The 26461-nt window shown below is 51.5% G+C and overlaps 9 protein-coding genes across 9 annotated transcripts; 2 read left to right on the top strand and 7 right to left on the bottom strand.

The window, feature by feature from the left end:
• Window positions 1-941: 941 nt before the first annotated feature.
• On the bottom strand, window positions 942-1331 carry Z518_09393 (uncharacterized protein; the record flags this gene model as incomplete). The annotated part of the gene is made up of 1 exon (XM_013413349.1): window positions 942-1331. The coding sequence occupies one exon, from the start codon at window positions 1329-1331 to the stop codon at window positions 942-944; it is 390 nt and encodes a 129-aa protein (XP_013268803.1).
• Window positions 1332-3683: 2352 nt separating this feature from the next.
• On the bottom strand, window positions 3684-4683 carry Z518_09392 (uncharacterized protein; the record flags this gene model as incomplete). The annotated part of the gene is made up of 4 exons (XM_013413348.1): window positions 3684-4042; window positions 4091-4440; window positions 4490-4586; window positions 4647-4683. The coding sequence occupies 4 exons, from the start codon at window positions 4681-4683 to the stop codon at window positions 3684-3686; spliced, it is 843 nt and encodes a 280-aa protein (XP_013268802.1).
• A 558-nt stretch (window positions 4684-5241) lies between these two features.
• Z518_09391 (uncharacterized protein) lies at window positions 5242-8670 on the bottom strand (the record flags this gene model as incomplete). The annotated part of the gene is made up of 2 exons (XM_013413347.1): window positions 5242-6244; window positions 6293-8670. 2 exons carry the CDS (start codon window positions 8668-8670, stop codon window positions 5242-5244), a joined length of 3381 nt encoding a protein of 1126 aa, XP_013268801.1.
• Window positions 8671-9156: 486 nt separating this feature from the next.
• Window positions 9157-9648, top strand: Z518_09390 (uncharacterized protein; the record flags this gene model as incomplete). The annotated part of the gene is made up of 2 exons (XM_013413346.1): window positions 9157-9499; window positions 9554-9648. The coding sequence occupies 2 exons, from the start codon at window positions 9157-9159 to the stop codon at window positions 9646-9648; spliced, it is 438 nt and encodes a 145-aa protein (XP_013268800.1).
• Window positions 9649-10589: 941 nt separating this feature from the next.
• On the bottom strand, window positions 10590-11297 carry Z518_09389 (40S ribosomal protein S13; the record flags this gene model as incomplete). The annotated part of the gene is made up of 4 exons (XM_013413345.1): window positions 10590-10763; window positions 10820-10866; window positions 11009-11041; window positions 11096-11297. The coding sequence occupies 4 exons, from the start codon at window positions 11295-11297 to the stop codon at window positions 10590-10592; spliced, it is 456 nt and encodes a 151-aa protein (XP_013268799.1).
• Window positions 11298-12048: 751 nt separating this feature from the next.
• Window positions 12049-12682, bottom strand: Z518_09388 (uncharacterized protein; the record flags this gene model as incomplete). Its single annotated transcript, XM_013413344.1, has 2 exons — window positions 12049-12436; window positions 12543-12682. The coding sequence occupies 2 exons, from the start codon at window positions 12680-12682 to the stop codon at window positions 12049-12051; spliced, it is 528 nt and encodes a 175-aa protein (XP_013268798.1).
• A 2653-nt stretch (window positions 12683-15335) lies between these two features.
• Z518_09387 (uncharacterized protein) lies at window positions 15336-16386 on the top strand (the record flags this gene model as incomplete). The annotated part of the gene is made up of 2 exons (XM_013413343.1): window positions 15336-15495; window positions 15620-16386. 2 exons carry the CDS (start codon window positions 15336-15338, stop codon window positions 16384-16386), a joined length of 927 nt encoding a protein of 308 aa, XP_013268797.1.
• Window positions 16387-18895: 2509 nt separating this feature from the next.
• Window positions 18896-23376, bottom strand: Z518_09386 (uncharacterized protein; the record flags this gene model as incomplete). The annotated part of the gene is made up of 2 exons (XM_013413342.1): window positions 18896-23157; window positions 23214-23376. 2 exons carry the CDS (start codon window positions 23374-23376, stop codon window positions 18896-18898), a joined length of 4425 nt encoding a protein of 1474 aa, XP_013268796.1.
• Window positions 23377-24219: 843 nt separating this feature from the next.
• On the bottom strand, window positions 24220-25728 carry Z518_09385 (uncharacterized protein; the record flags this gene model as incomplete). The annotated part of the gene is made up of 1 exon (XM_013413341.1): window positions 24220-25728. One exon carries the CDS (start codon window positions 25726-25728, stop codon window positions 24220-24222), a length of 1509 nt encoding a protein of 502 aa, XP_013268795.1.
• Window positions 25729-26461: the final 733 nt, after the last annotated feature.

The raw sequence follows: 26461 nt of genomic DNA, 5'->3' as shown, positions 1-26461 counted from the left end.
AACTGCCCGCTAGTGTAACTTTGGATGCCCCAGAAGTCTAATATCGCCTGAGACTTCATCATGGGCATTGGCTGGATGGATCTTCACGACGTTTTGGTATATAGCCGCTGGCCTTGGGCATTAAAGGTTCTGATACAATACCGTTTTGACACTTTTTTTTTCCCCCGAGGGAATTCTGCTTCAGTGTCAGCGATGGACTGCATCGTCAAGCGATGTTTGCGGTCGCATCATTCACTGGATCCTTTGAATTAGCCACACGGTATCTGAACCGGTTGACAGGTGCTCTGCTGAGGTTCAATGACATGTCTACCAGGCGCTTAAATCTCCCTTTCGGAGGCTAAATATAGCCCCTGCTGCATTTAGCACGATTGTTCGCATGACAACCACTCGATAGCTGGCCCACTCATCAATAAACAATTTAGCGTCGAGAGGTATGGAAACTGGTTGGTCGTCAAAGTCGAGATGAAGGGACTTTGTTCCACTGGAAGTGTACTTGCCAAGAAACCCCGCCGCCCTTGTCCCCCCCCCCCTCCTTTCTACAAAACCCGCACCCATCTAAAGCCATTGAGGGCACAGAGGGATCTAGGTAACCATCAAATCAGGCTGTCAACGTTCTTCTCTTGGGCTGGCACCTTTGGAAATGGTAACCTTGCCTTTGGGATACGCTCACAAGACACAGAATATGGGGGATGAAGAAGGTATATTATTGCCTGTGCTGAGGGAATACCAGGTAAACGACAACGTTTTCCTGCTCTAACTCTGAAGTGTTGCCAGTTTCACACACATCCCGTGGAGGTGATGATGCCTTGCATCTAAATGGTATATCGTTAAAAAGGTCATTAGCCGGAGGCTTGTTCCGCTTGGTTGAGTCATTCATGTCATGAGATGTTGAAACAAAGTTTTCCACCCAGCGCCTTGCCGCAAAGAATTCCCTGGCGCCATCATCTCCGGAGCCATCGTCGCTCCTCCTTCGACATCTTGACGTGCGTACCGTAGTAGTCCTCATCCTCAATTGGAGTCACACAATATACGACAGGGGTGTCGGAGAAAGACAGCTGTCGTCGTGTGGCCGAGGGTTGAGAGGTCTTTTTCAAAATACTTCTTGACGCACTGGAGTTGATATATGCATATGTTGGCTGTTGCATGGTCGAATAGCCCCGTTGGTTGAGTCGAGTGTTCCGGGCCGTTGGGCTGATGGGTGAAGGAGAGATAGGTGATCTCAGGGGTGCCACGGGTGATTTGAGAGACATGGCTGGTCTGGTAGCTTGAGAAGCGTTGGCAGTGGAGATGCTCAAAGACAACTTGGGCTTGGCAACTCGTGAGGCAAGCATGTTGACGTCGGTGGACGTGTCTTTGTCGGCTGGATGACTGATTGACTGATGGTCCAGTAGACTGGTTGGTCTCCTGAGGGCTTGTTTAGAAGGCAAAGGACTCAGGAAAGAGGCTGAGAAGGCCTTGACGTTGATATACGAAAAGATGGATACTAAGAAGCAGAGCAGGGGTGATGGTAAGAATAGCACCGAGATCGCGATCGAAGCAAATATAGAAATTGGACCAGCCAATTTGGGAGATGCGGGGCAAGGGTATGAAAAAAAGGTTAGAAGACGGATAGGAAAAGCCAGACAATCAATGTTTGGTGTGGGAGAGAAGAGAGAGAGGTCGTCAAAGCGGTCGGGAGGAGGGCGCGTATCTTATAATCGTTGAAACAGAATGTGCCGTCCATGCCAGGGTCTCGCTGGGCATCGTCGTCTCCCCATTCGCCCAGCATCCTCCAGCTGGCCTGTGCGTTGCGGTGACCTCGACCAATCACCACACGCGGTCTAACGCTCAATGTGTGATACTTCAACATCATCCAATGTCCCTCCAATGGAAGATGCAGCTCGCCTTGCGCACACCACCATTTCGATGCATGGTTGAGTGATATATGGGTTTCCGACGCCTAGAGTCAATATCACCACAGTCCACACGGGCCGGTGTGTACTTGTCATGGTGCGTCCAGCCCCTCATAGGTCGATGAGGCTTGTTCTTCCAGCTTCCCACCTTTGCCGAAGATAATCGACGATAGACTATCGATATCTGATTCTTGCTCTTTTCCTCTTTTGTGTTCTCGTCCTGTGACGCCGGGTGATGCGAGAGAATCGATGCGGGGACACCGTATTTGGCACCCTAAAAAGGAAGAATTACAAGGGAAAAAAAAAAAAAAAAAAAAAATTAGACAAATGGTCGGATTGAGCTCTCTTGTGATAGGACTAGCGGAAGCATTAAGGTCAAGGGTTTCCTTTGAGCTTTTCTATTCCGAGAGTTGGATATTTCATGGAGAGAAGAATGCAGTCCGTTTGCCAAACAATGTCTTGGTGATCCGGGCCCCGTCCTGGATTTACAGAGAGGTCAGGTTCGTTGACGGGTTATCATCTGATTGATAAAGAATTATGCATGCATCATGTCTTTCAGCTCTTATTCTCATGAGGCCGCACCGTATTAAAAAATTATGTGATTGGTTTGTGAAGAAGGCAGAGCTTGCTAGGATAATCCACGGAAAATTTCCGTCCGCTTGGACCGCATTCCAACCGTTGCTTCCCCGAAAATTCTATGTGCATTCGAAGGGTCTCGTCGGACTCACCGTATGGAATGGATAAAGCCATTCGAAGCTGATTTTCATTATTGTGGTCGGACAAGCTCAGTCCAACATGCTGTGACAGCTTCATACATCAGTCATTTGGACTGAGAGCTATAAGTAGTCGTTGGATGTCAAAGCTCGGATTGCACTTGATTGATGCTCCATCGATTCTTATAGAGACTTGTCATGCGCAAAGATCAGCTCTTTGGTGGCAGCACAGAGTGGCTTGAGACTGGCCCTCCTCTTTCCAGGAGGCATAAAATGCGCATTCACTCATTGAGATCTCAAAGAGGGTCCAAAATCTCCTGGTCGGGCTGAAAGCAGAGTCGCGTAAAACATCAGAGTATCATGCTGCCAACATTAATGACATTGCTGTTCCTTACCTTGCGACAGCTGGACAGTGGTGATTTACATGTCGAAATGCCCGTCGATTTGGCAGGTGGAGGCCTGTGCCGTGGTGCACTTAAAGAAGGGGAGGGGAAGGCGAACTGACCATGGCACTGACGCCGAGACCGGGGAGAATAAATTGACAAGAGTGGTGCAGTGAGCGGTAGGTGGAACTACTGGCGTATAAAGCATGGCGTGTACGGCGAGTCATTTTGTTCTTGTTATTCTTGATTGCAATGTGCGTAAGGCAAACATGTCAGTCGATCTCGACGCCCCGATTCTTGTCTGAGAGGGCGAACTATCGAGGCATCGAGGCTGAAGCAAGGCGCTGAATGAAAGTATGCTGACTGCCGCAAAAAGTTCATGATGATTTAGTCGAGTACGAGAAAGAAAGTCCCAGCCGATATCGTTGTGATACATGTCGACAATCATGCCGTCAATTAGGAGCAATTCTGGCTGTGGAGCCATCGCTCAACCCATGAACCGTGGTCCCGCTGCGCCGAGAAGTGGACCACAACCTTTCTGTCTCGAAATAAACAAGTGATACTTTTGTAGCCGCGGCTTGGGAGAGAGCATAACGCAAATACATGGAGGGAATCGAAATCAAGGTCTCAGGAGCCCCTGAATCCCACAGTCTGGTCAAGAACAACGGGTTGGAGAACGATTCTCTGACGTCCGCTTACCTGGCGGCATAACGGTCCTCACGAGTGTAGTCTCGACCGCCAGCGTACTCACGAGGAGGTTCGTCGCGTGCAGCAGGAGGATAGCCACGTTCTTCATTGCGGTCGTAGTAGCCACGTCGATCTCCACGACCACCATAGTAACCGTCGTCTCGTCGGCTTTCATATCGATCTATGCCTCGGCCGCCGTATCCGCCATAACCGTCGTCTCTGTCACGTCTGCCGCCTCCGTAGCCGCGTCGATCATAGTCATCGTACCGGGAGTTACCACGGTAATCGTCACGGCGAGGTGGGTAGCCTCCACGACGGTCGTCATAGCGGTCACGGTAGCCACCCCTGGGTGGGCCACGGAAGTCACCTATTGAGTGTGAGTAAGATCCCAAGGTGGCCCAGAATCACGACCTACCACGCTTGGGAGGCCCGAAGTATTTTCCTGGTGTGGGGGTACGAGGACGTGCACGGCGGGCTTTCTCGATGCTCAGGGTGCGGCCTTCAATGACCTCGCCTTGCAACCCTTCCTTGGCAGCCTCAGCTTGCTCGATCGACACCATCTTGACGAATCCAAATCCACGAGATTCCTTGGTGTGAGGGTCGAGCATGATCGAGCAGCTTTCCACATCACCGTACTTCTCAAAAAGGCGGGAGACATCGGCTTCGGTAAGTCGGGGGTGAATTCCAGTGACGAAGAGGTTCGAGCCAGTGTTGGCCGCGTCATCTTCAGCATCCTTCATTCGAGTATCCGAGGGCGGAGGGGGACTATGAGATGGTCAGTCTTGCTAGAGAATGGAGTTAGGATGATGCTCACGGTCGTTCACGGCCATTTGGAGATCGGCTGCGGTTGCGATCATCTCGATCACCACGAGGTGAGGCTGATCGATCGCGACGTTCATATCCGCGGTCATCTAGAAGACACCCGTTAGATTTTTATACTTTCAGGATCATATCATCATATTATGCTATACCTTCGTATCGAGCGGCGGAGTCCTCAAAGTCGGCCATTTTGGAAGGAAATGATGGCGCGTGGGATCTAGGGGTGGTTGAGAATGGTCTGTGTCGCGCAAACGAGATTTTGGACGGGCGCAGAGGGTCTGAAAAAGAACAAGTAAGAGTAGTGATCCGAGTGCTATGTGGACGTCAAGGATGATCGATCCTCAGCATGCAAGCAAGAGATAAATGCTGCTGTTGGGATTGTTTGTGAGGCTGTGAGACGATGAGCAGGCGAAAAATTACAGGACACGCGCCAGAGAAGTGAAGCGAAGCGAATCGGAAGCGGCGAATCATTGATCCGGTGGCTGCGCTAGCCGATGCTCCCCTATAAGCCTGGTGATGAGGCGAATTATATCTTGCCGCAATTCGAGAGCGAAACAAAAAAGTTGCAACAGATCGCTGCTTTGTACTAATAGCAATAAGCGCCATGAACAGTTGTACCGGTTGCAACAACGTACTACTCCTACCCCCCTTCGCACAGCTATTTGGCCTTGACGCTAGCTCATGTCATGGGAAGAAGAGACTGGCTGAACCAGAAAACAAAAATCATACAATAACAATCGAGTCTTCTCATCCTCGGAACCGGAAAGTTCTTGCACCCCACTCAGAGTTTCTGCTGCGTTTACCTCCTCTCTTCTTCTTCACCGTAGAATCTTCAGTGGTGGAGTCCGCCTCTTTTCCCAGCGGTGCGCCGTTAATCTCTTCAGTCATGTTGTCGGGTCCTAGACCTTGAAGCTCATCTTCATCCATCTCACTCAACTCCTCACTCATTTCTCGTAAGACCTCGGGTCCAGTCCATCGCTCTTCGAAGATGGTCGTTCCTTCAGGATCAAATTGAGCAACGTACCAGGGGATGCCGCCTTGAGGCGGAGGATTCTGAGAGTGACCTTCCAGACTCATCGGAGGAGTGGGTGGCTCGACTTGCTGTCCTTGTACCAATGCCATGTCGCCATTGGTAGGTGGCTCGGGTTTAAATCCATTGGTGGACGCAGGTGGCGTATCGGCCGAGGCCACACCAGCCTCAGCACGCAGACCTTCCTGCTTCAAGATATCCGCCTTCTCGACGAAGGCCCTACTACTCTTAAACGTTTCGCCACCGATAGCTTTCTCGTCGGCTGCGTTGGCAGGCTCCATCATCTCAACGTCGACATCTTCGGGACTCGCAATGCCCAAGTCGTGTTTTGCTTCAATGGAGTCGAGCAATGGGCTTCCAGTGGACTCTGCCAACGAACCGCGTCTCGAGAGAAGTGCTTCGTCCATTTCTCGAATTTGCTGTGCGTAGGGTCTCCCGTTTAACTCGGCTTCTTTCCGAGTGGCCTCTTCAATGAGTGGTTCAATAGCCTTCACAATGCGTCGAGCGAGTGTTCGTCGGTCGCGTTCTTCCGGTGTCATATCTTCGGCTCTGCCACTGACCAGTGCAATCAATTCCGAAATATTTGCCGCAGGATTGCTAAATTTTGAATTTATCACCCGAACAATATCGTTTGAGAAGCTTACGATCGATGTATGCTCCTTTCTTAAAACTCGCGCACGAAGTTCGAGCAGTTCGTTCCGGAAGAGACCGCGGTCAAGCCTATAGTTTCGTTAGAATATGTCCTTTCTTTGGGAGAGGGGAACTCACTTGAGGGCTTTGTCGATAATTGGCTGGAGGAGAGTTGGAATAGGGAAATAAACAGTGTCCACAACATCCTTCAACAGGACAGCTTCTTGCAGTTTTGCTGCTTCTCGTTGCTTGATCAAGTCACATATTTGTACGATTCGTTCCATATCTCTGGCCAACCTTTCGGCAAATTCGATTCGACGGTCCAGCCTAGCTCGGCCGGCCGCGCCCTGAGCTTTATAATCCCTGCGGGTGACCTCAAAGGAGCTAAAGGTATCCATTTGTAGTTGCAAGCGTTTCAATAAGGCGGCACCCCTCCTCGCTTCTCGTTTGAGGGTCCAGTATTTGCAGATTTCGGAGACGTATTCCTTTTTTTTTGGGACCGAAAATCTGACCAGCGAGTCTTCAATGGACTTGAGGATGACCTCAGGAATGACAGGAGCACCCGAAGGTAACCGCCAAATTGTCTTCTGCTTTTGGCCTTTCCTGTTTGTGAGAGTCACCTTCAGGTGACCTTTGTCCGTAGTAGGAGTGTCCTTTGTGTCATTGATTGCCAGAGCAGATGCGCGGCTGTCAGCCCATATTTGGCCTCGAAAATGCTCCCTAAAATATTTTGTGGCTTCTTCAAACGCTTTGTCCGTGTGATGCTCATGTTTCCAGTCTGGCGGGGAGTGTTTGTGGCAGTAGGCTCTGAGCTGCGACGGTTCCATCAAGGTATTTTGCCCACCTCCAGTCTTCATTCGGAGATAGAGACCTGCTTGGCGAGCGCATGTCAGATGGAATGGCTCGTAACAGCGACCGTCACTACACTGAATGCTTGCACCCATCTCTTGCTTGCAAATGTAACACACCAGCTTCCAGCGACTGGCAGGGACTTTTTCAACGTCGGTGATGGGTTCCATGAGGGAAGGATTGCCGATGGTGACTTCTGGAATCCACGTGGCACAAAACAGATGCGCCCATTTCGAATTGTTGGTTTGTTTGAAGGCACCCCCCTCGTTAGGGCAGAATATACAACTTGGGCGGGAATTGCCAACAAGCTGGCATTTCCTGCATAGCCATTGCCCTTCAGGGATGTACGGCACTCCATAACACTCTTGGTGAACTGCCAAATCACATCCATCACAGAAAACGATGGCGTTGGCGTTCTCACAGTCACCATCGTCGCATATGGCGCATTTGCTGTCAGGCTCTTCTCCGGCAGGCTCGCCATTAACGGCTGCGGCAGAGCTAGACCGCGGGCGCTGTGTCTGAGGCGCTTTCGGGTTCGGCTTCGGAATTCTCTTCTCCAAGGAGTGCCACTCTTTTTCAATCTTGGTCATTGTTATTTCAAAAATCGCAGGTTTGATGGTTTGCACCCCGTCTTTGATGCGTCCTTTGTTGAAGGACTCAAGCCACTTCACGTCTTGTTCATCCATGTCATATTCCACACGTCCCACTCCGCTGCTCCCAATTGCCGAGTTCTCGCCATTCGCGATGAGGTCCGGGCTGAGGTCGAGATCTTCCTCCGCAGAGCCTTCCATCTGTCTAATGAGTGTTCGCTCTGGCCGCAAGAATATTTCACTCTCCTGATACCCAACATTTGCCATCGACTTGTCAACAAAATCAACCTGTGCGATGTCTTTTTGCTCATAGGAAAGAAAAGGGTCCAGTTCTCGATATGAGGGTTTGGGTAATGTCAATCGTTCCCGAGGATTAGGCCCAGGAACGGGGACAAATTTGGGAGCTTCAGGCGTGAGAAGGGCGTTCACCATCGAATTGCTGGTGCGATGGGGTCTCCCAGGTCTCCTCCGAACTGGAGTCAACGCACCTACGGTTACTGGGTCACCTCCTTCGGACAGAAGGCCATTTTGAGCAACTCCGTTGGTTGATTGCCTCTTCGCGATGCCATCCACTTCATCAGAAGGTATGATGGCGAAGTCTGCTTCCAGATCCAAATCTGGATGGAACTCTTCCCAGCCCCGCTCTTCTCGTGGTTTATAGCCATCTCCATGTGTCACGGCTGCTGAAGCCGCAGCCGCGGTGCTGTACCGAGGACGAGTCGCACCTCGATTCCTACTTCTGGCCGAATATCGAGAGGCACTGGTCATGGTCCTTCTCCGGTCTCGGCTGGGCCGGGGGCGAGTGCGGGGGACTGTATATTCGTCGTTTGCGCGTGGTGTCCTCATGTTGGATGGAGTATTCTCGTTATCAACATGTCTGCCGCTTCCTCCACCACCTCCGGCAACCCACTTGTTTGGTGGTTGAGCTTTGCGCGAGGTTCGGATGCGCTTCGAAGGAGGCTCGCCGTCGTGGAAATCTGCTAGGTCGTCGTGGTCCGAGTCGTCAAAAACGCCGGAAGGTTTCGTAGTTTCTCTCCGCGGGCGTGTTCTTGCCTGCACATTCCTCAACGGGCCCATCCTGCCAGCACCGTGGCCAGCAGGAAACGCGCTGGTGGGTTGAAGCCTCGATTAGGAGGTACAGTTTGGTTCAAGACCGGGTTTCCGCCACGGGGATTCCATTCAGCCTAATGATAGTAGGAGCAACACACATGCACAGTCCCCGGAACACTAAAATAGAGAAGTGAAAGGTGTTCTGATGGTCCTTTCGTGGAATGTCACTTCCCATGGTTCAAGTTGACTGCGGTCGTCGTTCTCTTCAAGATCGGGTTAAGCGCGACTCCTCGGACGGCGAGTTGCAGGGTTTTGTGGGTCTCAGGCTTGGCATCCACCTGGCGTTCGTGGGAACTGCTTTTCGAGATCACCCATCGCATCCTGCAGCCACCATTCACATTTCTGCTGCTACCCTCAATGAACGCCACTGTCGAAGAGTGAGTTTATTTCCCGTGTTCTCCAACTGTCGTCATCACTGCCTGACCCTCTCCATTTGTCTTACCTGCTTACCAAATGCCTGGCCACAGGACTCGTAACGGACGCCGAGGAAACGATCCCAGAGGTGCCAACCAGCAGCGCCAGTCTGCAGGATCCCGAGATGCCGCATTCAACGCGCCCCAGGGTAGAAGAGGTGGAAAGGCGAGCTCAAACATAAGCAAGTCGACGGACAATATCCAGAATGGTCCTGCCACTCAAACCTCTCTTCCACTAGCAGATGACCATGGCCCCATGCCGGGGTTCAACTCAGACGCCGTCGAAGCAATGCTAAAGCAAGGCTACGAGGCAAAAGCACCATTATACAAACCTGACGCAAAATCCCAAGGCGCCAAATCAGAGAGCCCTTGGGGCATGAAACGTGAGTTTGTTTCGCTTATTTGGACTTGAATCAAGACTGACAAGAAGATTTAAGCTGGGGCAATGGCTAGTGGCAAGGATTTCTGGTTGGACCTCCGCAAACAAGTTACCGCATTACAGCAGTCAGGTGGTATTGGCCAAGGCGGATGAAATGTCAGGGGAACGGATAACACTCAGTTTTCAGCGGCATTTACATGGAAGGCGTTCACTTGGTGCACCAAAGATACCCACGGGGTTTGGCGTATTTTTAGCATGGTTGGCATTACAATGTACGTCTGCGGCAACGGTGTATGGGCCCGGTGCATTCAACGCCTCTGTGGTATGGCTCCAGCCCATATCAAGCAGAATATGGCCGTGAGATAATTTGTACCCTTGGGTACCGTTCAATTCGAATGAAGTCGGTTCAGCCTGTCTCACTTCCGGGCTCTCCCTACAAGTCTAATTTTTCTATCGACTGTCAAAGCTTGCCAGACCCTTTCTCGTGGTACCACGATCGTTCTAAACTATGGCCATTGGCGGCCCCTTGATTTCCAACATATCGATCAGGGCAGTTTACTACTTTGGGACGTTTGTTCGCAGCGAGTTGAAGACTGATCAGATCTCTGAGATAATGAGACCGAACGGACTTGATCCTATCCTACTTGTAAAATTATCCTCCATGCCATAATTATGATGGATGATCAACGGTAAGAGAAAGCGATTGCCGTGGTTGGGCGATTCAGAATCCTTTGACGCGGCGCAAAGGTAGAGAGGTAGTGACGAGGGTCAGCATGATTTCCGCAGAAGAGGAATTAGCCATAGGAATATCCCATGATAGGAAAAGGTGTTAGAGCATAGCAAAACACACCAAGGCAAAGAGATTTCATGCTTGTCGTCCCGAGTTGACTGCACCCGGGAAAATTTTGCTGAATTCTCTATGTATCACCACATGTGATGTCAACGCATATCCACCCAGGATTTCTGCGCAGTATTCTCTTCTCCGGAGCCATCATATGGAGTCCTCCACAGTCCACATCCATTGATATGCCAGCCGGAGGCATCGGTCGAACACGGCTTTTCACTTCACCACATGCTTTCCAATATGGATTCCTTTATGCGACCATTGTACTTGCGGTTGCGCTCTCATATTTCCAGTTAGGTTGAAGAACACCAACAGTTTTGTAGTATCGGCTGAGACGGTGGATTCTGGACTCGATGAGAATAAGTCTGAACTTGGAATCTTTGTCTTTTCGGTTTCGCTCGAGGTGCTTGCGGACGGCAACAGCCTGACCGAACAATGTCAACCAATCTGGTCAATATCTTAAGGCCTTGCAACGCGTACCTTTTTGATCAACATATAGAGGTCTTCGGGGATTTCGGGCGCGAGACCTAATATCACTCTGTCAGTCTCATGGACCAATTCAGAGGCTGTGCTGTGCCATCTTCATATGGCAAAAGTATAGAGTATTTGGAGGTGGAGCGATTGCTCATCTCTCTTTTCCAGGTGAAGCCAATGGAGGTCGGCGCATACCGTTTGACTTGAGGATTCTCAGAATCTTGTTACCTATGCAAACGTAATTAGTGATTCGTTGGATTGAAATTCTGCTATTTATTTTACCAGTGACGACTTTGACTTGAGCAACACCATGGCTGTCTCGAAGAACGACACCGATTTGAGAGGGTGTGGCACCCTTTCTGGCGAGCTTGCAGATGTTATCAACGACAGTCTCGGGGGTGCTCTTGAACCAAGTGGGCACAGATCGTGAGTATGGAATGGCCGAGGCGCTGATACCCTTTCCTTTGCTGTGAAGGCGACCCATGGCTGCGGTTGTCGGATTGGAAACAATCTATCATCCTATGGAGGTGAAGATGCGATGACAACCTGTGCGCCGTGCCAAGACTGCAAAATCTTGGCGGGTCCAAAGGAAGTTTTTGCAGCTTCAAGTTGTGTCCGCAATCACCATCTTGCCTTGATTTCGTTCGAAAGCAATGCGATAATGATGCACGTTCGGTGATAGCATGATGGGTGTTTGATGGCATTTTTGAATTTCTCTGATCCAACCAGGATCTCGTGTTTCTTATGGTTCGTACGTCTTTTTCACCAAGTCCTCTCCCCATTTCATGATGACAAACAACGCAAAACTTATATATTTCTGGTACCTCTTATGTCAGAAGGGGCATGTGATCAAGCATCTCCCTTCGATGATCTTAATGGACTTCTGATTTGTTGCGGAGCCCCGAATCAATCTACATATCTTTCATTTGCGGACTTGACTAATCGCCGCCCGGCAGAACGTAGGGGTTCGCATACGATTCAAAGGAGAATAGCGATAGGGATCGATTGGAAGATTCTCTGCGTCCATTCTCGGTAGTCTTTCCGACCATTTTCTCCTGGATTGAGGTTTCACTTCTGTACATATAACACATTGTCAATTGGAAGTCCCTTTCCCCTTCTCCCATCTAGCCACCCAGGGGTATCACTTTTATGTGCCGTGCCATGCTATGCAGATTTTTATCTCGAAAACCAACGCCAGCGCTACAAAGGTGATCTGAAATCAAGGTGGTCCGTCATCAGGTCGTCCCTCCCATTTCGGTATCACCATCTCTTGGAACATGCTGCGCTTCTGTCGCATCGCCATCATCTTTCACGCCGTTGACTGCAGTTGCTTCCGTCACGGGAGCGGGCTGTGGCGCTAGTTCTTGAGGTGCTGGAGGAGCCTCCACTGCCCCCTCGGTTGAATCATTCATCACAACCTCTGGACGCTCCTGAGCATCTGTTTGCTGTGTCGCTTCGACAGGCTCTGGTTGTGCTGGTGCTGGTGTCGGTTCCTCTTGAGGTTTGGGATCCTCGAATGTATAGAGGAATCTTTCGCGAATGTTTGTTCGGTCCGGGTTCCCTTCGTAGAGAATTGATTGGTGAATCAGACATTCTCCCAGCCACTGGAGTGGAAACTCTGCTCTATTGGATCGAAAGGAAATTCCATACGTTAGCATGGATGGTGACTTCCAAAACGCAAACTTTGGTCTTGACTGAACAGTGTCAGATTTTGTTTCGGCTCACGTACTCAACACCCAAGCTCTCTGTAACGGCCTTCTTCAAGAACGGCGCCACTCTTGTGTTCAAGTAGTCTCTCAATGGTACTTGCTGTCTCCTGTTTGCAGTATTTATAACCACAGAAGGGGCAATAGGTGCAGGTTGCGACATATTGGCGAATTTTCTCGAGAGCTGTCTACATAAATGCAGAGAAGACTGCGTAAAGGCCGTGCTCTCGAGTTCTGCGCGTTCAACGCCAAGGAAGGTTTGCCGGGCGGAGTTCACGTGACCGGCGTAAAGATTCAACGGGCGCAATATGGCGGAGAGGATCCATGGTCCATGGAGACCATTTTCCTGAGGACCTCTCATTCCGGGATAGTCCAAGACTCTTCCAGAGACCAATCTGACTCAATCGGCCTGCCTGAGCTGAGTTGCACATGTTTTGCCCAAGACTGACTATGTTGCGTTGAGGACGGGCATCTTGGAACTCCCGTCCCTTTCGATAGTCGCGATGGGTTCATGTACGTATCTTTGTAAGGGCCGATATGTCGTAGAAGGTCCTCAATGCAATGGACACAAGGCGCCGAAACACACACTGGAGCAAACTCTATTGTGAGAGAAACAGGGACTCCGGTTTGCTCCCAAATGTGCCGATATTTTTCATGCTAATTCAAAGGTATCGATGGTCAAGAAAAGGAAAAGAGTACGGTCTTGACTCAGAGACCAATATCCCACAAGTCACTTTGGGAATTTTCAACAGGCCGAGATCTCGCGTCACAATATGCCATCACAATAGAAGATAGAAATCGTCTGACCAATCTCCTTTGGCGCACGACCGGGTGCATTCAATCTCGGTTCAAGGTTTCTCATCAAAGTGTTTCATAGAGGGTTTGATCGCAAAGTGTCGCGCACATTCGGCGCGCCTTGGGAGATCAAACGGGTGTTCTGTCGGCTGTCCGAATACAAAAAGAACTCACCACCGAGACCTCTATGATTGTGTTGAAGTCATAGCAGAATACGTCGGGCGAGTCCATAGGAACTCCGCCACGTGTTGAGCTGACAGTGGTAGAGAATAAACCTAATTTCCCACAGAAGTCCTCCGGTCACCCTGTAACACGGTCCCCCTTCCGGCTGGAGTCCGGCTACCAGCCGTGGATTGGAGGACACCTGACCGATTTTCAATGCATCACTGAGGATTTGGGGACGATTAGCGCAATGACGAATGCGTGCAAATGTTCGCTAAAGTGAGGCGTGTGTTGTTTAGCTCCCGCGATCGAGAAATGGGAAGCTCCTGTAGGGCGCAACGTGGCTCTGCAAGACTACCCGACATCGTCATCAATGCGCTGGCGCGATTTGGCATAGCCGAGCACGCGGCAAAGAGCGGTCAAGGCGAGGATACTTGTCTATATAAAGGGGGTGATGACCGCGAGCAGGGTGAAGGAGGACGCGAGCGGACGAGGAAGAGGAGGAGCGGAGAGGAGAGATCCTACCATGGCGGCGCAGCCATTCGGGAGGTTGGTCAGCCACCACACACTCGGGAACGGTGAGTTATTGTACCTCTGTCTGCATGCGGTGACTGGCTTGCTCGTTCGAAGAGCAATCAAGAGTAAAATGGATCGCCCGCCGTGAATTTGTGTTCAACCAGTCATTATAGACAAGGCTGCGGCAGCCAAAGGGTCCCATTTATCACAGAGGAACTGTTGGCCGCCAGCCGTCGAGGGCAGTTGTGATTGAGATGAGGATGGCTTGCATGGAGGGGCGACGGATGGCGAGGATTGCGAAAGGATCACACCCGGCCCCATCGAAGCTTAGGCGACTTCCGGGCGCTGATTCGGTGCCGGGTGAATCCCTCCAGGCATCCCATTCGACACTCGACGCCTACCACGGGAGCGACGATGATTCGAGAGTGCGCATCCACTCTCCTCTATCAAAATCCGGACCACCTTTAGGAATTTGCAAAAAGCAAGCGGTGTTGGTTTCTTTTTGCTTAAGGGAATCTCAGCATCTGGACATTAATCTCTGGCGCATGCTGCAGCCTGCAGGGGCGCGGAGGAGCCGTGCCGTTGCCCGCAGTGGCCGGGACTCTTCTCGATACGGCGCTGCAATCTTGCCAGCATGAACCAGCAGCACCCAAGACGTGGCCAGCTAAACCCCATCGACACTGGGAAGCATGCAGGAGACAGGATTCCCACCATTCACCTCCTCCGCCCACTCCATTCTAACCACGTCCACCACTCCACCAACCCGCTCTAGCTTTGCATAGCTCTCGAACGTTGCAGCTGCAAAGAGCTCTGGCTCGAAAACGACTCTCCTTCAGACCAGACCAAACCTGCCACCTGAGCACCTCCCACGGAAAGCTTCCCTCGATCCAAACCCTCCTACCCTCGCTCTCAGATGGCCACAACCGGCCACTCACAGCGCGCCGTTGCATGTCTTGCAGCTGTGGCCTACATTAGCCAACCCGCGCCTCCTGATCATCTGCCAGTGTCTGTGCCCAGTTGTTCTTTGTAAATGGCTAATGAGTCCTTCTGCGCCTCGAGCAAGAGGGCCAGGAATTTTTGTTCTGACTCTTGCTTTGTTGAATGGCGACCAATCTACACCTCTAAAAGATCCCCCAGACACCCTTCCGACTCGTTCTCACCTACCACTGTCTTTGTCGTCCTGTCGCGCTGGGTCAGAAAGTCGAATCCTTCCACTGTCCTCCCTCTGGTTCTGGATGACCAACCTCGCGGAGCCATATGACGCCGACTGTTGCGCTTGATGACCCTCACATGCCGTCCGTCCCTTTCGAGAGCCAGCTTGCGCTACCTTGCCTCTCTTCCCGATGTCAAATCTGTTCGATGCGCCATGGACAACTTCGGAGAAAATCGCCCTCTTGACCAATATCATTCAAGGCGCCGTGCAAGATGTCCCTTCCTACCTTGTTCAGGGCATGGTCGACAGCAATATACAACCGAGGTGGAGTGATATTGCTTTGCCAGAAGGTACGTGTGGACGAGGAAACACCATTCGCGCGCATCGGCGCAAGCCAGTTCCCCATCGCCGCTGCGGATTTTTCTTTCTTGTTTCTCCCGGTCGCTTAACCGTAGATTGGGCTGACCTCTGTAGGCCGCTCTCTTGCTGCCTGTCAGCAAATGTATGACACTCTGGTTCGCGCTCCCCGGCCACCTCGCCCTTTCTCCTCGATCGGTCCCCAAGCCTATGCTCCTCAACAGCTCGGACCGTCTGTGCCTCCCGTAAGGACCGTCTCTGAACATGAGCTGCATCCGCCAACCCACCGCTCAATTCAGCCTCGGCCTCCCCGTTCAACGGACTCGCCGATGCCTCCTGCTACCAATGGAGAGGCTTTTACTATTTTACGTCCATTCGCGCCCGAGTTGGGAATGGAAAGACGCCGGAAACGTGGTCGCCCGACGAAAGAAGAGGCCGAAGAACGTGATCGAAGACTCGCCGCGGCTGGTCAGACTTACGAGCCCAAAAAACGTCCGGCCAAAAAGCCGAGACCCTCTGGCACCCCGAGTTCCCTATCCGAGGCTCTCCCAGGGACGTTACCCGGATCGCAAACAACTCCACTGTCGCAGCACGTCGAGCCGAAGGAGGAGACTTCGAGCGGGAAGAGACGGTCGAAGCGGCAACGTGAGGAAGACGAATCTTCCCAGCAAGCACTGCCTAGATCGCCCTTAGATGATTCTGGTAATGAAAGGAGTACCGAAGCTGCTCAAAGTCCTTCTGACAGGTTACTTCTGAGGAAGGACGAACGCGCTCAGGCAGTAGCTTCTGGCGCGCGAGACGTCCAGCAAGCCCAAAGTCCTACTCTTGAACACGAACCCGAACAAAGGCAAGACGATCAACAATCCGGTCCCCCTTCGACTTAACAGTTTCCGTTGGACCGCTTCCTTTCGTGTCAATACTCTGCGCAACAACATTTTTGAACAAACAACGCAACGATTAACCGCACAACGCGCTCGACGAGCTACGACTATAGAAAAGGAAAAGAAAACTATATGTGTGAATGATACCCATGGTTACGACGAACAAACCAAGGGGTGGCTGATTTTCTGTCTACGTCCTATACTGCGCTCAACTTATCCTTTCCCATTCAGATTCGACAACCCTATCTATGAAGCAAGCGTCGCATAATGGTTAGAAAAGCAACCGCATGAGCACAACAAGCTTCTATTATTCGCATGTATTTCTATAATCTGAGGAAACGACGTAGTTTTCGTCTGCTGGTCCAGACAAAATCACTCGATTCCTGGAAAAGAAACTTGGGGGTTTGGATGGACACCATTTTGACGGTATGGCTTGGGGATATTAAAAAAACATAATCGGTAATATCATATCTTTTATGCAAAGGGTGGAGAAAAAAAAAAAAAAAAAAGAAAGGGAGGAGGACAAAAAGAGAAGGGTCATGATGACGATGAACGGTGTTCTTTTTCCTTTCAACTATTTTCAACCAGAGGCAGGGTGAGGGCCCCATATCGACTTTCAGACCACGACGACTTCTTGTTGAATTCTTACTCTTTACGTACTAGATGATGGCATTGGTTCTCATCTCGACGAGTTGGGAGCTTGCGAAGGAGTGTTGGACTCGAGAACGGAGGTTCTATACCATACCATCTCATATTTGAGAAATCAAAACAATAGCTCGTCTTTTTCAACGGACGATGCTACTATTTTGACCGATTGGGAAACACGCTCTACATGCAGGGATATCAGAAGCTTTCTTTTTTCTGGAACCATGCAGCTTTCGTCTTTCCTTTTTCTCTTCTATTTTCATCCTCCTTCAAGCTAAAGCACGAGGCGCATCGAGTGAATCAGAATCATCACATGTCCCTTTACATCCCGACCTTCGGAAAGTCAAGATCTGACGACAACCGCGCGACCGCTTCGTTTCGCGGCAAAGAAAATGACGAGGCTAACTAATTTCTGAGTTACATAACGAGCGCTGATTTCCTCCCCCCCGGCTTGTTCTACCCTGTCTCCTGACCTCCTGCATAAGAAGAGCGCCCCGGTTTTAATTAAATTTACAGCATTGATGACTGCCCCGACTGCCTCCCCGCCGTTGCAACTCTACTACGCCCTGTGAGCAAGATTGGTTTTTTTTCTAATTTTCAACCCGGCCTTCTTCCTGGAGGCCAGTACCTTCAGAATGCGCGTCTAGGATGGATCTGAAACTAAAATAAACGAAGACGATAAAACCAAAATTTATGCCGGGGTCCGTGCATAGGAGACATGCGTCGATCGTCCAAGTATAGTACCTGAAGAAGTTTTGATCGACTGTGGACATGTGCATGGCGATTTGGTAGGGGTCCGTGGGTCTCAACTTAACGGCCCTACAAGGGTGACAGACACCAAGAAGAAAAGGGGGGGGAATGAAACCTTTGATATCGGAACATTCCCCAGCGCGGGTTCTATTTGCTTGTGGAATGAGCATTTCGTCTTCGTTGCCGTGTCGTCCATGTTCGAGGTTTGGGGCTCTGCAGAGGAAGAAGAGCCTGATCCTTTTCCCTTTTTGGTACTTTCTCGTTGCTTTTGTTCTTCGCAAGATTTTGATTTTGAGTTTGATTTGAACTCTTCGTTATGATAGGTTTAACTTTGTTGCACTTGTCAGACGAGAAGCGGGAGAGCAAGGAAGAAAAGAAAGAGCAAAAAGAAAGAAGAATGGAGGTGATTGTACCTCCGAAACTTCTCCCCAAGGCTGTTTCGGGGCAAGTTTGGATTTGGATATCAACCCTTGCCAAAGTCATAGGCAGGTGTTCCATTGTTCTGTCCTTCAAAGAGAGGCTAGAGCCGTGGCAACAATTACAAATTACATGTTAGTGATGGATGAGGAAGTTTTTCTGCTTGATCTGAAGGAAGCAAGGCTACCAAGTCTCACGACACATCACATCACAGCACGGTGCAAGGAGAACGGCTGATTTGGGAAGAAAGCAACACCGGACTCCACGCCAGACACCAAACGACGGACCGGGGCCTGGATAGATGCAACGAACCTATGTGGCGGGATAGGTCACCAGCAGACGGATAATCGGCTGAATTTGAACTGTTGAGGCAGGGAAGGCTGGCGTACTATTATTACCCAAGCGTATGCTTAAAAGGCACGGAGTAGGCAGGAGATTGAACAGAAAGAGGAGTTGAATAAATGTATGATTACTTTTTTGTTTTTTTCCCCCTTCCGTGTACGGCTTCGTAAAGGACAAGTCAAGTCGCATTCTTCCCTGCTCATGGCAAATCTTCTCGACGCGAGACATGAATAGCTGTTCCAAGGTGAGCCGTATGTTCGGTTCTGCATACATTGTGTGCTTCCTTGGACTGAATCAGAGACTTTCCTATGTCGAGCGTTGATGCCTTTTCCGCCTTATACATATTCCAAGTATTCGTTCAATCATCATATAATCCTTCGTCGTCACCTTCGACATCATCCACAAATCCATCAACTAGTGGTGGGGATCTCTCTTTGGCCTTTCCTTTCCCCTTTCCTTGGTCTGTGTTGGTGCCATTGACCGTAGTGCCGTTCAAATGCGCCGTCCTGACGCCATAATCATCGTCTGCGTCCGACGAGACGCCTGAATCCGGATTCCCGATTCGTGGGGTCTGCTTGGAGGCATGCGTGACTGGAAACGCAAGGTGGTTGGCATTGGTGTTAGCCGTGCTTGCTTTTTGTTTACCCTTGCCCTTGATCTGCAGAGAATGCGAAGGAGGCTGAGACGGAGGTGACACCTGTTTTGGGTTCTCTGTGGCAGGAACTGGTACAGTCGTTGGTGGAGCCGGTCGAAGAGGCAATTTCGCTTCTTCAGCCTCCTTCCTCCCTGCACCAACGCCGTTAGTGTCCTTGTCCTTGGAGTCAGCAGTGATATCTTGCTCCTCAAACAGTTTCCGTATTCTCTCAAAATGCTCCAGTTCCTTCTTGCTGACACTGCCCACTAACTCATTCTGTGCGGCATCGAAGTCCGCATCGCTTACAACGACCTGCACGTCTTCCTCCGTGGCCAGGTGATCGAAAAAGTAGCCCGTGCTGATGTCTTCGCCTCGTGCTTTGCCCATTTGTTGTACCTTTTCGTCGACGGATCGAGTTTTCCGTGTGATCGCTTTCAGCATGGCGTCGCTGCAGAGGGCGTATAAATCTGCGCCCGTGTAGGTGAACGGCAACCGACTGGCTACCCGCCCAAGATCCACGTCCGGGGCGAGGGTGAAGTTCCGGGTCAGCGCCTTGAGAATTGTCACTTGCTGGTCGTGAGTATCTGCAACTCCCAGGTAGAGCATCTTATCAAATCTTCCTGGCCGGAGAAGAGCTGGGTCCAGGAGATCCGGCCTGTTTGTTGCACCAATGACAAAGACCCCGCCAGCATTCGCCGAGGACGAGCCATCCGATTCATCGCCGTTTCCACTTCCACTCGACATGCCGTCTAATTCCGCAAGGAGCTGCGAGACAATTCGGTCCATGACCCCTCCGCTGTCGCCTTGATTTCCCCGCTTCGGGGCTACCGAATCGAGTTCATCGAAGAAAACGACGCACGGACGGGCATCTCGAGCGCGTTGAAAGACTCGGCGGACATTCGCTTCAGACTCTCCAATATACATGTTCAACAATTCCGGACCTTTGACACTGAAGAAATTGAGGCTGAATTCTGTCGCGATGGCTTTGGCAAGAAGTGTTTTCCCGGTTCCAGGAGGTCCATAGAATAGAATGCCAGAACGTTTTCGAATGCCGTTGGCAAAAAGCTCAGGGTGAGTTAGAGGTAAGGAAATCGTTTCCATGATCACATCTTTTTGCGACGAAAGTCCACCGACGTCTTGCCATGTGACCGTGGGAATCTTCGGTGCCCCAATCGCGTCGGAGAATGTGGATCGGGCGGCAGAAATGGCCCGGCCAAAGTCACTGGGAAGAAGGTGCGTGGCCGCTTGCCCTCCAGAGATGTAGATATCAGACATGCTGCAGGATTGAGATTCTGCCAGGGACAGAAGCCGTGCGTATCGCGCAAGAGCAGCCCGATTGACAACATCAAGAAGGTCGCCCGCTACCAATGCGGCCGTCTGAAGCGCGATCGACTTGAGATTGATGCCCGACGAGAGTGGTGTTGACGTCGCAAAACAGGCATTCCGCAAGATGAGTTCACGAGCCTTCTCGTCCGGTGCCGTCACTTCGAATTCGTGAGAGAAGAGACTTCGGATCCCGGCGGGGATATCATCAATCTTCGAGGTGGTTGCAATTAGCACACGAGACCAGGAGATTATCTCCTGCAACACAGGAACCATCCTGTCCGCTGTCAACGCATCAATATGTTGAATGAGCAGCGCGGTCTGTTGAGCACCTCCTGAAAGCGCCCGCTCAGCGCGCGTTTTCAACAAGGCCTCGGTCTTTACATCGCCACCACCCGTTGTTGAGGCATTTTCGGATAGGAGATCGTGAGTAGATATGGCGAAGGTATGAACACCAGCCGCCGCGCAAGCAGAATTGGCAATGTACGACTTGCCGATTTGTCGCTGATTGGAGTAAATAAGGACAATGAGGGGAGGAAGTCCAAGATTGATTGCCCGATTGCTAACGGCGGCGGAGATCAAGCCGGAGAGACGTTTTTCCAGTGGTAGTTTTTCTAAAGGAGGGATATCTGCTGCTGTAGCAATATGCTCGGCCCGGTGCATTGGGGGATGGGAGAGTGGGCGTATGCCAAACCAGTACCGGCTCCAAATGTCAGTCGTATGGGATACGGAATGAATGCTGCTACCGCTCTGCGAGACCCTCGCCAGGGAGGTGTCGAGAGTGACCACACCTCCCCAGCGGTTCAAATCTTGATCGATCTCATTTTCGGGTTGCTCAATTTCAATCTGCTGGACCGAGAACCATGCGATTGCATACCGGGAAGAGCTCGAAGTCCCAGGGATATTGAGCTTTTTAATGGTTTCATCGTCTCCTGGATTGTCGTCGGTTCCTCCTTGGGACGACATCGCCTTTCCGAGTTCCTGATCCACCGGCACCGCAACGAGGTCGCCTTTCTTCAAGGTCCGCTTTTTGATCTGGAGGTGATATTGGAGGCATGAGAACAAAGCGGACTGCAGAGATGGATTGGTTGTTGTAGGGTCGGAGATCTTAGAGAACACCACCTCTTTGGCGAACGGGGGCGATTTGAACGTACTGGACCGTGGGATTGGGATCGACTTTGCATCATGACGTGGCATCGCTGGTAATGCTCCGACTTTGACATATGGCGCATTTGCCAAATTCGACAGCAATACGGGGGAGAGGTAAATAGCTGGCGCGAATGGCAAGAGCAGATCTCTCTGCGTCAAACTCGATCTTCGGTCGCCGGTCTTGTCGACCGCGTATCGTCGGTGTTGATTTGAAAATCCTGACAGGCCAAAAACTCGGACCGTCCGCCAGTCAGATTCCTCGTCTTCACCAAATCCGCGGAGACCTCTCATGGTCGAAGGAGGAAATCCCTGTGAGCTCACATTCCTTGCGATCTCGATTCGGACCCAGTCGCCAGAGAAACATCCAATCTTGGCAAGAGTGCTGGTGTCGATAAAGACGAAAGACTCTTCGTCATCTTCAAGACTGGGTTTGGGATGCATCAGTTCGATAGGGACTTGGCGAAGCAGAGCCTCGGTCCTGAAGACCTTTCCAGGTTGACTGCCAGCCCTGGCGGTTGTTGAAGTGAAACTTGAGTAGATTGATCCTGGAGTTTGCATTCCCGTTGCTTTCTTTCCTCCCGGCCGAGGTGTGGCCGAGGTCATGGCCGACAGCGTCCCGGCTTGTTGTGGCGGCAGCCCGGGAGCACTCAATGAGATCATATCATCCATAGAGTCAGAATCTTCGTCGCTTTCTTCATGGGTCGAGTCATCACTGCTAGATTCCTCAGACATGTCGTCTCCATCAGATCCGGTCTCCGTTTGCCCGTCCTCGGCGGCAGAGAAAAATTGGTCAGTAGAGGTGTCTTCCGCAGTATCCTCGAGTGACTCTTCGATGATGGGTTGCACCGGAGTCAGCTGGTTGAGAGCCTTCTCCTGCGATGAGCCGGTCTGAATGAGAACGATCTTGGTTTGGGCAGATATCTGGCCCTGAGAGACTGGCTCGCAATCAACCACAATAGCCGGAGGTGGCCGAACGTGTGTAATGGGATGGGCAGGGAGCGGTAAGGGAAATACATCCCCCGAGTGGATAACGGGCAAGTGGGCAAGTGCTTCGCGAACAAGAGAGCTCAGGCGAGACATGAGTGGAGGGATGTTCTGCAGAATGCCATTTGGTGCCAATGGCTTTCTGTCTGCCTTCGAGTTTTTCCCATATTGAAAACCACCACCGAACCTGTTCTGGATGTCATCAACCTTTTCAAGAAGGCCTTTCTCAACAGATACGTAGATGGTCTCCAGGATTAGAGCCTTGGTGGAGATGGCGCGTATCTCAATCGACTTGGGGACATGACCTGGATGACGGTCTCGGTCGACGGCGGCATAGGTCTTTAGAATGGATTGACAAGCGGAGGAAGAAGGTGAGAGCTTGATCACATCGGATTGTTCAGGAGATTCGGTCGGAGACTCAGGTCCACGTCGCTGTGCCGAAAGGATCGTCCATGCCGAATCCTGCACCTCGGTATATAACGGTGACCACGGCGTGAGGGCCAGGAAACTGGTGGTCGACGAGTGTGCCTCTGCGAATTCTGTCAGCATGTGTCTAGAACGATGAGACAATGACCTGTTCCCCTACCATCTTCTCTACGTGCAAGTTTAGTCCAGAGACTCTCCGAGATAAGGGCTGCGTCGCCTTTGACGGTGTCATCGAATACCAGACGAGCCAAGTGAGGCCGCGGCAAGATCTCACGCCTGCGACGCTTCTTGGGATGTTCGAGCTCGTGTTCGAAGCTGTCCATGTTCTGTTCAGTTGGCCACGACAAACCACTGCATATTCATGGACACTCGAAAATGAGAGTCGGTGGAAAGATTCAGAAGCGCAGATTGCCGTTGCTGGGTGGGACTTCGTTGGTGGAAGTTCGCCGATTGAGGACTCGCGCACACACACACACAGCCGAGGCACAAAAGTTTCTCGATTAACGAAAATTGAAGGCCAGCCTCCCTTCAGCCACAAAAGAGCTCATCCTTCCCGATCCTACGGCCGACTTGTTCTCTGACTCACTGGCGCCGATTTTACGAATTTCCGTTCGAGACGACGTTGGTGGGAAGCACCTCATATTTATAGCACAACCGGTCACGGTTCTGTCCCCTGCTCCGAACGGCAGTTGGAGTTACATACGGGCCAGCGAAGATGGACACAATCAACGCCAACTAGCAGGCATCTCCGCCTTTGTGGCTCTTTTTTGCGGAGGTGGCGACCACTGACCGACACCCCGCGAAGCTCTCGTGTTGTCCGGCCTTCTCGACCTTCCATTGGGCTTCTCCATGTTGTGTCGACATGGGCACCGGCTTGTCCGGGACTCCCGCTCTGGAGAACAGAGCCTTGAGGAGCGGAGGTCGATCACGGGGCGTCGAAGAACCAATTAGGTCCTAATTGAATCTTTGTCAGGGGAGCTTGCAGCATTGGAGGCATATCTCACGACCAAGTGCAGATACAAGAAGCACCCATAAGCTACTCGTCAGCGACCGTCTCTACGGTAAAGAGAATCTTGCTGGGGCATGCGCTATTGGAATAATCAGCTGGTCAACAAGGAGCAGTGTAGCAACCATCACGGATACAGCTAAACAGCCACAATCCAGTCTCAGTGACCATTGAGTCGGAAGTCTCTGCCAAAGACGGAGTCCACCAGCTCTCCGCTTCGAGTGGACAGGATCGAAAGCAGGGAGTCCGACAATCCATGGGTTCCTTCATTGCACCCCTGCAGCCAAACTCCCACGCCGTCCTCGACGGCGGCCGGATCCAACTTCAATCCATAATCTCGTCCGGGCTCCCAACGCCCATCTCGGTTGGCGTTGATGTTCTGACAATCTCTGAGCATGTCGACGTGAGCATCGCGTTGATATCCCGTAGCTAGCACAATAGCATCAACAGGCAATATGTCCTTGGCCTTGTCGCTCAAGGGGTCCAACTTTGTCAAAGTCAAGCCCAGCCCTTTATTTGGACCATTGTCGACAACTTCCGTGACTTCTCTTGACGGAAGGATCCGATGTTGCCATCGGCTCCTATCTGGTTGTTTGATTCCTTGAAGATACAGATCCTCATATATCTTTTCAATCAACTCGAGCCTCACGACGCTGTAATTGGTGGCCTTGTTCCTCGTCAAATTGCGAGACCGGGAATCCTCCGGTTGCGCGAAGAAGGTATCCACCGCTTCGGGATTGAAAATTTCGTTGACGAACGGCGAATCATCGCTTGGTCGAAGAGCCGTATCCCGAAAAATCATCGTCGTCGTGGAGTTTGGATATCGAGAATGAAGGTCATTGAACACCTCTGCGCCACTCTGTCCCCCGCCAATGACGGCTATATTGTACGCCCTATCCTTGTCGGGCAGAACACTCTCGATCCTCGTGTTGTATTCCGATGAGTGCAGAATCCGGTCATGATAAACCGGGAATATAGAGGGCCTCGCGGGCCGCCCACCTGCCGCAATCACAACATTCCGACTCAGGAACGTGGTTGCTCTGCCGGTTGACAGATGGCGCGAGACAACCTCGAAACAATCATATTTCTCTGTTCCGCCCAATTTTCGCGGGCGTACCGACTCGACCTCCTGACCATATTCCACCACGTTGTCAAAGTGGGCCGCTGCCCATTGGAGATAGTCGTCGAACTCCAGTCGGGACGGCAAGAATGTACAAAGATTCGAAAACTGGACAAGGCGGTCGTGTTCTTTCAGATAATTCAAAAAGGTGAAATGGCTGCACGGATCTCGGAGAGTCGCGAGATCCTTGATGAAGGAGATCTGCATCTTTGCCCCGGGCAGCAACATGCCTGCATGCCATTTGAACGTGCTTTGTCGCTCAAGGAAACGAACTTTGGGACGGTCGACTTCGTGTCCGAGGTCCGCTTGGGCCTGTAGCGAGTCGTTGAGGGCAACGGCGATGGCCAGAGAGGCTGGTCCGAAGCCAACACCGACCAGGTCGTGGACTTCATCGAGTGCCGCGGAACCCAAATTCACTGGAGAGCGGAGCAGTGGGGTGATCCCATTCCCCGATGGCATGGAGCTCCAACCATCGGTGCCATTAACAGGACGGGCGGGCTCAGGACTGTGTCCGGGGCCAGGATTCCCAGATATAGCACTGGGAGCCATCGCGACGATGCCCTCAGAATCGTCGTCTCTATTCTGTTTCAAGGTTTCTAGGAGGACGTCAGCTGGAGAGCAAGCGAACCGCAGCGAGCTTTAAGACAAGAAGGACCACGTGTGCACCCGATGATGAGCCAATCTCTTCAGAGGCCTCAGGAGCGGAAACGACCGCCGGCGTGAAACCTTGGTAAAGATCACACTGCCGAATCAAACAGGGCCAGCATCGGAGCAGTCTCTGCGGACATCACCCCAGCATTCTCGCCTTAAGGGGGTCTCGAGAGCATGGAAGTGACCAGCGGGTACTAGACACCACGCCGTATGAGGGAAGAAGCAGAAGGAAAAAAAGAAAAAAAAGAAAGAAAATAGATGCTCCCACCAATTTCTGCCGGCCGATGACGGAGACTGGTCAGGCCAAGCGAGAGGAAATCAGCGATTATCAGATAATCTCCAGTCACGCCACGGAGGAGCAGCCAGTGAGCGGCACCGCTAACACTCTCTTCCCCCACTGGCTCAGAAACAAGGCTCGTTGGAAACAGAAATTTCTTCACGCCCAAGTCCTCGGGGTTCTGTCTTGCTGTGACCCGTACCGTGTCGATCGAGACTGGCAGTAACAGAACCTTGCCTCAATCGGTGTTAGCCTCGAACGTGTTGACACCGAAATGCGATGAAGCGAGGTGTGACATGCAAGTCACCGCGGCACCAGTGGATTTAACTCGCGATCGAAAACTCGGTCGTAAGT

Source organism: Rhinocladiella mackenziei (assembly GCF_000835555.1).
Source record: "Rhinocladiella mackenziei CBS 650.93 unplaced genomic scaffold supercont1.7, whole genome shotgun sequence".
NCBI classification, from domain to species: Eukaryota; Fungi; Ascomycota; class Eurotiomycetes; order Chaetothyriales; family Herpotrichiellaceae; genus Rhinocladiella; species Rhinocladiella mackenziei.
Note: the sequence above shows the minus strand (reverse complement) of the source record. Positions and strands in the feature narration are given on the sequence as shown.